This window comes from Mandrillus leucophaeus, unplaced genomic scaffold (assembly GCF_000951045.1).
Source record: "Mandrillus leucophaeus isolate KB7577 unplaced genomic scaffold, Mleu.le_1.0 Scaffold649, whole genome shotgun sequence".
In the NCBI taxonomy this organism is placed as follows: Eukaryota; Metazoa; Chordata; class Mammalia; order Primates; family Cercopithecidae; genus Mandrillus; species Mandrillus leucophaeus.
The window spans coordinates 934,490-944,456 of NW_012107019.1; the positions used below are offsets into that span (position 1 = coordinate 934,490).

The following is a 9,967-nucleotide window of genomic DNA, read 5'->3' on the forward strand; positions in this document are numbered from 1 at the left end:
AATCATGTTTCTGAAGCCCAGGAGGAGCCCCAGAAGTGTCCACCCAGCTCTGGCCTCCTCCCATCTCTCCTCCCCATGCTTCCCCAAATGCACTCTTCCCTCAACCATCTTTTCACCCACTCACACCCACACTTTCTCAGCAGCTGCACACAATTCCTGGGGTGATGCGACCCTATCATACCACAAGCACAACAGATGTGCCGCTCCCCAGCACAACCATGTTCACTGCTTCCTTCCTCAGCCTGCCCTGTGAGAGCAAGAGCAGACAGAGCAGGGCTCAGTGAAGTGAAAGGGACTGGCGGCAGCCCCGACACTTTAGACACAAATCTCGCCTGTGAAAGTGCTTCTTAAAACAAATCACATCAAAGGTAAGAAAACCACCACCAGCAAGTCAGATGAGCAGTTATGTTCCAAATGTGATGGGTTTATTTTATTTTACTCTGATGCAAAACCAAAGATTCCACTATAGCACAGAGACCAATATATTACAAGGTCATGAAAAAATGGTGTGGGACATGCAGGACGTGATGTACAAACTGGAGGGTCAGATCGTCTCCTCTAACATGACACTACACTGTCGCTGAGGAACACATTTAATAACACTGCAGAACTGAACTGAAACATGGCACAAACATGACAACTTCCAGGCATGCCTTCAAGCGCCTCCCTCAGGAGGGATTCGCAACCCCTAGACTTCCGTGTGGGGAGGATTACAATTCTTTGGAAGAATAAAAAGTTCACACTTTTGAAATTTCACAGAAGAATTTTAAGGCCAAAACACAGTGGGTTCATTTCTCTTCACTTCCAGGGACAAATCTGATGCTTTCCTCAAACCACATTAAGCTTCCAGTTCAAATCCCAAGCCAACCTTGTGACCTCCTGCACTGAAGTTCTTCCCATCGATTAAAGCTGATAAAGTCAATTTGACTCCTAGGAAGAAGAAAACACCACAATCACTTGTAACAAGTAACAATTAGATCTGAACTTTCTAGAAACAACAGATGGAATCAATGGTGTGGATTGTAGCTGGGTATAAGAGCTATAAGCAAACAGCTATTACTCAATCGGTTATTTATAACCATCTGATGTGTAATGAGGAACGCATGATCATGGCAAACTTTCTCTGAAGTTCAGGGTTAAGGGCAATGAGTGATCAACCAAACTCAAAAGGCCAGAGTGACCACATTATAGTCAGAAATACATACTTTTTTAATGAAAAAGTATTTGATCTGTTTTGTTTTCTGTCTGAACAACCAAATGTTACAAAATGGTCCGAATCAACTTACAGTGACTATAGGTTGTTCTGCAGGTTATTTTCATTTTTTTCTCTATCACTTTCCACCCCAGACCCTCTGTTACTAATTCCTTTACTTACCTGGTCGAAGGGTCTGAGTATAACCCAGTCCAATCAGGCTGGCATTATTTACTTTAGCCTAAGATTAAGAGATAGAATAATAACATAAAACAGTGAATTACAGATCAGTCCAATACAACTATCACTTTGTGCATCAGGTTTCCAACGCTAAAAGCACCCTAGGGCCAATCCGGAATTACTGATTTTTTTTTTTTTTTTTTTTGAGATGAAGTTTCGTTCTCGTTACCCAGGCTGGAGTGCAATGGCACGATCTCAGCTCACTGCAACCTCCGCCTCCCGGGTCCAAGCCATTCTCCTGCCTCAGCCTCCCAAGTAGCTGGGATTACGGGCATGCATCCCCATGCCCAGCTAATTTTGTATTTTTAGTAGAGATGGGGTTTCACCATATTGGCCAGGTTGGTCTCAAACTCCTGACCTCAGGTGATCCCCCGCCTCAGCCTCCCAAAGTGCTGGGATTACAGGCGTGAGCCATCGCGCACGGCCAGAATTACTGATCTTTTAAGTCAGCAGGACTTGTATGGGTGGGACGTACCTTAAGAATGCATGCTTCAAGGCCTCCAGCAAAATTTTTAAACACTACACAACCAAACACCCTGAATTCCCTGAGATACCAGCTGACAATCTCTCACAGTGGTTACAGCATGAACTCGGGTGACAGAAAAACAGATCTAGGTTCAAACTGTGGCACTGCCAGTTACTACGTGACCTTGGGCAAGTTAGCTGACCTTTCTAAGGCTCAGTTTTCTCATCGGTATAACAGGGATGAAGATAACACTACTCGCCACATGGAGTGGTTCTGAGGGTTAAATGACATAATATACGTAAAGCCTTTAGCACAGTACATGAAATTTAAGAGCTCAGTGTTATTTTTAATAAGAGAATAGAACAGAAATAGTCATCTAATCTCATGAATTTCCAAATAAGAAAATTCTAAGGCCAAAGTGATAAAATGACTTGAGAAGGTCAGACAACAAATATACAGGAAGAGCTAGGCACAGAAGAACCCCTATGTCCTGACTTCAAGCATAATTTTTTTTGTTGTTTTTTTTGAGATAGACTCTCACTCTGTCACCCAGGCTGGAGAGCAATGGTGTGATCTTGGCTCACTGCAATCTTTGCAACTGCCAGGTTCAAGCAATTCTCCTGCCTCAGCCTCCCTAGTAGCTGGGACTACAGGTGTCCCCTACCACGCCCACCTAATTTTTGTATTTTTAGTAAAGATAGGGTTTCACCATGTTGGCCAGGCTGGTCTCGAACTCCTGAGCTTAGGTGATCCACACACCTCGGCCTCCCAAAGTGCTAGAATTACAGGCGTGCGCCACTGTGCCTGGCCATATTATATTCTTTTCACTACACAATGAGCTGGCTTATTAACATTAATAAAGAACAAGCAAGCTACACTCATATCACAACATTCACTGAAAAGTTAGACACAAACATAAGAGCAGATCCAATCTGGCAGCACATTCTTACAGAGAGAGAAGTTCTACAATCCAGCTTGTACTTAGCAGCAATGCCAAAACGGGTGTTGTTACTCCCAGCCGTCCAAGCAAGGTTTATGGATGTTTCAATCTTCTCATTAACCTTCTGGTAGATAGAACCTCCAAACTCAGTGCCGTCGTTCCTGTTTTCATAGATAAGAAAACGTCATAAATATCTAGTTTGTACCATTGTTATTATGGTATGAAAACAAATTCTAAGACTATCTAAACAAGGAACCCATTTTGTAACTATAGATTTCAGCAAATTTCTAGCATAAATGACTACTAAACAAAACACAGAACTAAATCCAGCTATGCCAGTAATGACTGCTTAATTAAAATGTAACACTTGATCCATTTACTTGGCTCCTCCACATGATGTGAGTTTCTTAAGACAATTCAATTAAGCACAAAGGCAGACACCTCAGGTAAGTATAATCTATAGGTCTCTGAGAAGTTCATAGAACTTAGAAACTTCAAAGTAGAGTTCAATAAAGATTCTGCAAAAAAAATAAAAAGGTAGAGGTACAGGAATAAAACCAATTCTGGATTTCCTTTGAAACACAATCCTACAGTTACAAAGCACCCTCCTACAATACCTAGGGTGCACTGCTCCAGCAAACCACCTTAGTTATTGCTTCCAAGCATGCCAGAGATGAGTCCTTGGGTTTTCACGGTTTTCCTGGTAATACTGTTTCATCAATTTCAGTAACTGTCTGTCTGTGCCATTGCCTGCCTTTGTTTTAGCCATCATTAAGTGAATTAGAGCATCTAGCAGAGAGGAATCTGCAACAGTTTAAAAACACAGTTTGCCCTTTGCTTCTTCTTCCTGGTACAGGAGCAGTGTCCAGTAGGCCCAACATAAAATACTATGTAAAAGTTCCGATTCAGCCCGCCAACATGGTTCGGCCTACATAGCTGAATCCCAGGACTCTTTCAGAGCACCTGTTACTTCTGAATGCATTAGCGGTACCTGGGTTCCAACCAAGAATACCTGAAACCTCCACAGAATTACTGGGATGTCCCAGGATGCTCAAATCAATTTGGTGGTTGTTGTTGGTGACCCAAACAGACCTGCTTCCACATACTGTCAAGATAAGAGGGGAGCAGAGGAAGCAGTAACATCTCCAAAGGGTCATCTTACCATGAGGTAAGCCATGCTCTGGGCTCCCTCTATCCCAGTGGTTCTTCTACAGAGGCTAGAGCTTCCTGAAGTTTGGGGTGCAGGCTGAGGGGCCAGTGACCACCAGCAGCACAGCCTGCACACCACGTGCACCAGCCTCCTGGCAAGGTTTTGCTATGAGGATAGCACCGCAAGGATGGATATTCACCAAGACATGCTAAAACTAAGCACCATCACCTCTCAGTATGCTAATGGCAACAATCTTTTGGGCAACTGCAGTGACACTAAGGAATAAATTATAAACACTCACACATGTGTGTGCAGCTGGAAGTCCGCAGCCTTGTAACCCAGGGCGAAATTATTCTGTGACAGTTTGGATTTGGCTGTGTCAAAACTCATCTGATAGCCAGCAAGCCACCCTTCGAAGGCCAACACAGCCCAGCCATAGATGGTTGGTCCAGAAAAATCTATATCAACATTACTGCCAACACTAAAACAATCCCGTTTATAGGAAGCCTTCAATTTCCCACTCTTCTTTCTGCAACAAACCAACAAACAAACAAAAATGATGAAAACAACATGAGTTTTAACTATTGTCTAAGAATTTTTGGAGTAAGATCCTCTCTCTCATCTTCCAATGTAAATATTATTTTGCTACATGCCACGTATATATTAAAAACATTTCAAATGACCTAGTTCTACAAATATAATTTTGTTAGGATTAGACCTATTACTCATTATAAGTTCAAATGACAGGATACTTCATGACTTATTTCGTAAAGGCATGAACAAAAGTACAAGAATGAGTAAGAGGCTGGGCGCAGTGGCTCCCATCTGTAATCCCAGCACTTTGGGAGGTCGAGGTGGGCAGATGACGAGGTCAGATTGAGACCATTCTGGCCAACATGGTGAAACCCCGTCTCTACTAAAAATACAAAAATTAGCTGGGTGTGGTGGCACACGCCTGTAGTGCCAGTTACTCAGGAGGCTGAGGCAGGAGAACCGCTTGAACCTGGAAGGCAGAGGTTGCAGTGAGCCAGGATCATGCCACTGTACTCCAGCCTGGTGACAGAGCAACACTCCATCTCAAAAAAAAAAAAAAAAAAAAAAAAACAAGAATGAATGAGACACTTCACTGCCAAATTAATAATCTGAAGATGTACATATACAGACGTATGAGAAGCCAAATCTCTGTAAATGTTTCCAAATGCCAAATGCCACAAAGAGTTAACCCCCAATACACATTATTAACCTATCATGGAGAGAAGTGTGCTTTTATGAAGGATGATATCAAAAAAATGAAATTAGGCCAGGCACGGTGGCTCACACCTGTATTCCCAGCACTTTGGGAGGCTAAGATGGGTGGATCACAAGGTCAAGAGATCGAGACCATCCTGGCCAACATGGTAAAACTCCGTCTCTACTAAAAATACAAAAATTAGCTGGGTGTGGTGGTGCGTGCCTGTAGTCCCAGCTACTTGGGAGGCTGAGGCAGGAGAATTGCTTGAACCCAGGAGGCAGAGGTTGCAGTGAGCTGAGACAGCGCCACTGCACTCCAGCTGGGGCGACACAGCAAGACTCCATCTCAAAAAAAAAGAAAAAAGAAAATAATATTTGTCCGAAAGATAACTGAGGTGTGTGACAGAAAGAACACACCTGTTGTTACGGCTGAGACAAATGTCACTTTGCATTCACCTAGCACCTCCATCCTTCAGATAGCATAGACCCACATTAGGCAGATAGGAAATGACACAATCCCCCTTTTTTCACATGAGGAAATTGAGGCCAAGACGTTGGGGGATTTACAGAGGCTAAGAAATCAAGTAGGCAGCAGAACTAATCATTATAGCATTTGAGAGCCAGGAGATCACCCTCTTAAGAAATTAACTTTTCAGCACCATAAGATAGGGTGAGGAAAAAAAAAAAAGGAATTAACTTTCTTTTTTTTTGAGATGGAGTCTTGCTCTGTCACCCAGGCTGGAGTATAGTGGCGCGATCTCAGCTCACTGCAAGCTCCGCCTCTCGGGTTCACACCATTCTCCTGCCTCAGCCTCCTGAGTAGCTGGGACTACAGATGCCCACCACCACTCCTGGCTAAGCTTTCGTATTTTTTAGTAGGTATTTAGTTTCACCTTGATAGCCAGGATGGTCTCGATCTCTTGACCTCGTGATCCTCCCGTCTTGGCCTCCCAAAGTGCTAGGATTACAGGCGTGAGCCACCACGCCCAGCCAAAAGGAATTAACTTTTTCAGCAGAATACCACATCCATCAAACTTCAGAATTGCTTAAGATTCATCTATGGTTTCAAGACTCTCCTAGCTCCTAAATTTTTTCTACTATGTGTCTCTCTGAAATAGATTTATACATTTTTGTTCATCTATTCAGTTTTCAAATTGTTCATCCTGCCTTGAGGGGGAGGGATCCTCCTTTATCTGTACTACATATACAAGGTCTCCAATATTCCTTATAGCAACCTTCTAAGTTCTTCCTGCCTCTGAACTTTGCACTATATCTTCTTATTCTAAAGTTCTCTACCCCTTCAGCCTCCAAAAACATTTCAGGAAATAGGATTTGAACAATTACCCTGTGTTCGGTACAAATATGGTATCAAGAGTCAGTTTCAACCCTTCAGCCAACTGAAAAACAAAGATTTAAAATAAATAATTAGTAATTTTCAATCATTTATCCAACTGAAGAAACCAATTCTAAAGTCTCCTCTAAGTTCTTTAACAAAAAAAAGAAGTCATTCAAGAAAGCAAAATATTAAATTATGTAATAAGTGAGCTCTCCATCCTCCTGTCCCCTCACCCCAGCCTTCATCATGGTTCTCTCACCAAAAAATGGGGCAAATCCTATTTTAACAAGTTACATAAAATACAGTTCAAAACCAAACAGAATTCTCATACAACAAAATCATCTTGATACCTTCTTGAAAGAGTGGCAATGAGATAACCTGACATTTAACAAGCAAGCTAAGTCATTTTGCTCAGTTTTGCATGTACATTATCTATACATGGCATCTATATCAAAAACAGTGCCCTGTACAGAGTAGGCACTTGACAAATATCTAATAGATTTTCTCCTTGAAAACATGAGAACATTTTAGAAGAATTTTTCTGTCAAGCCAATTTTACAACAATTACAAAACTAAACCAAATTTCCGCAAATAGTTTGTTCTACCCAGGAGAAGCTCAGCTGTGTAACACAGAACCAGTCAGAACAAAGATGTAATGTAATAATCAGAGTAGTCACAAACAAAGCCTTATTTTCTAGAAACATAAGACATCAAAAAAGGCCACATGCAGAGAAAAAATATGGCTACTAGATAGGTTGTAAGATCTCTTTTGATTATATTTGAGGTATGTTCATCATTCAGTCTACAAGATAAATTGAACCTATGAATAACTTCCAATGCTTTCTCGTACCTTATTCTCCCAAGAGATTTCTGTCCCTAGAGTATTGTCCGTGTTCCATTTTTGGGTGAAGGTAAGTCCATAGTTACAGACCTTATATTTGGTTTCTAGGTTGCCTGATGCTTTCCCTGTATCAGTGTAAGCATGACCAGAAGTAGAAAATTCCTGGTAAGCAAGAAAAAATAATTACTTTAAAATTAGCTCATCAAATAGAAAATACTCACTTTGGAAGGCAGTGTTCAATGCATCAGAAACAATACCATTTACTGTTTGCCTACTCTAGAGCAACTTCTTTCCTCCTTTCCCCTTGCTTTTCCAGTCCCTAAATATTTTAACCAGTTCCGCCAGGCGCAGTGGCTCACGCCTGTAATCCCAGCATGTTAGGAGGCCAAGGCAAGTGGATCCCTTGAGTCCAGGAGCTCGAGATCAGCCTGTGCAACATGGTGAAACCCCATCTCTACAAACGATACAAAAAATTAGCCAGGCATGATGGCACACGACTATAGTCCCAGCCTGAGTCCAGGAGGCAGAGGTTGCAGTGAGCCGAGATCACGCCACTTCACCCTAGCCTGGGAAACAGAGTGAGACCTGTCTCAATACCAGTTTCAGATCTTTCCATTATTCTACTTCTCTTACTGATATTTCTTTTTCCATATACTCTCTTACTAAATGGAAATCCTAAATTCTCTCCTTTAAAAAAGAGGTATCTTTACTGAAAACAAATGCCTTTACTAAAAAGACCAAAAATATTGCATCTTAAACATTTTACTTTCATGACCTAAAAACAGATTATCGGTTCTCTGCTATATGTTTCAAACTATCAGTTAATTTCAAGGTCCTTAAAAATTCCAAAATACTGCCCTCTTCCTTTTTAATAGGGTCAACACTTTACTACTTCCTTTAAAAAAATATGTATTATTTTATTGTGGTAAATACATTTAACATAAATTTTACCATTTTAATAATGTTTTAAGTGTACAGTGAAGTGGCATTAAGTACAGTCACACTGCTGTGAAAACTTTAACGCTTTTGTGTGCAAAACCGCAAAACTTCTGCTAGACAATTTCAATATCTGAAAGTACTACCCATTTTTCAAAATAAAGTGGAATGCTATAATTTATCCTTCTTTCCCCCTTTCTATCCTGTCTACCTTTAAGAGTGCTTTCTATCAAACAGTTACTATGAATGATTTAAAATACATCCTTTGCCCTAGTTCAGTGTCCTTTAAGTCATATGACAATAAGCAATTAGAAATAGACCTCCTTCTGCAGAAAGCAGTCAGCACCTGTCACTGACAATCTATGAACTGTCAAGAAAAAACATTCTGATTGGTCCTATTTTAGGGAGCATTTCTGAAATCCTGCCAACAGTAATGAGATGCTGCCAACCCTGACCAGTCTTTTTCCTTGCCTGCAACATGAATCCTCTCCTTAACAAATACCCTGCCCCCTACCTCTAGTTCTACAGGCAGATGAGACAACTGGGAAGCTATGATCTGTTTATCAACACCACACAGAACGGTTTCAAAGACAGTATCATGCTGCACATTTAGGGGAAGGCCTTAGTAAGAAAATGATAATGTGTTAATCATGTTTACCTGTTCACATAATTATTTTAATGTGACAATCATTTTTCTTTTAGTAGATCCAACTATCTAGTGTTTCATTTTTTACATTTACTTTTCACAAACTTGACAAGTATAACAAATGCAAATCTTAATTTTGGTGTTAGAAAAACCTTATGGACAAAATTAAGGTAGAGGGGTAGTCTACATTTCTCCCTTGTCAGCATCAATTCTTAGTTTGAAGGTCTGTCACAAATCTAAAATGCCACAGGTACAAATCTCAAAAACAAAGGCTAGAATTGTTCTAAGTTGAGTTCTAGGCTCATGATTCACAATTCAGTTTGTGGCCAATTTCATAATTTGTTCAAACAAGTGCAAAACACATTTGTAACATGCATATAACATGCATATAGCTCTACATTAAATGCTTAGTAAGCAACAAAACAAACAAAAATGTTACTGTGAAGTAGATGGCATATGAGAAAAATATCAAGACACAATCTAAGAAATTTGGAACAATGATTGAAATTTATCCTAAATCAATACCAGAAACCAAAAGCAGCCATAAAAACAAGCATACAAATAAGCTTTTTTTTCTTACCATCTGAATGAATATTACCACACAACAGCAGCATGAAAGGGAGATAAAATTTTAGTTGATAATTTTTGCAACACAAACCTAACGAGCAAATTCTGGAACCTACACAAAGTGAGTATGACTCTTCTATTTTAACAGAACTATATACACAGCGTGCCCATCTTAGTAAGGTAGGTGCATATATATTTATTTACTCTAGAGAAACCCAGGGAAAGAATGATGGTCACGAACCATAATTATATGCAGTATCATTAGAATTCCACATGCCTTTGTCCTTCTAATTATACATCCAGAAATAAAATCTGCATGGGTTTGAATGGATAAATACCAAAAACAATGCAGCCAATGAGAAGAAATCAGAGTAAGATGAATCAAAACTTAACCTACTAGCTGAAATTTACTGAATAAAACCA

The 9,967-nt window shown here is 40.4% G+C and overlaps 1 protein-coding gene across 4 annotated transcripts in view; it reads right to left on the bottom strand.

Annotated features, from left to right (window-relative positions):
- Positions 1-403: 403 nt before the first annotated feature.
- The window catches only part of VDAC3 (voltage-dependent anion channel 3), an 11,959-nt gene continuing 2,395 nt past the window's right edge, over positions 404-9,967 (bottom strand). The window contains exons 4-10 of one of the 4 annotated variants that reach the window (XM_012001049.1): positions 9,558-9,560; positions 7,405-7,557; positions 6,563-6,615; positions 4,290-4,517; positions 2,849-2,999; positions 1,376-1,433; positions 404-930 (exon numbers count right to left, since the gene is read on the bottom strand). In XM_012001049.1, the coding sequence (XP_011856439.1) occupies positions 839-930; positions 1,376-1,433; positions 2,849-2,999; positions 4,290-4,517; positions 6,563-6,615; positions 7,405-7,557; positions 9,558-9,560 (738 nt within the window). In that variant the 3' untranslated portion in view covers positions 404-838. Of the gene's footprint in view, positions 931-1,371; positions 1,434-2,848; positions 3,000-4,289; positions 4,518-6,562; positions 6,616-7,404; positions 7,558-9,454; positions 9,458-9,557; positions 9,561-9,967 lie in introns of all 4 variants that reach the window. The other 3 variants (XM_012001052.1, XM_012001050.1, XM_012001051.1) reach the window with 3 other exon arrangements.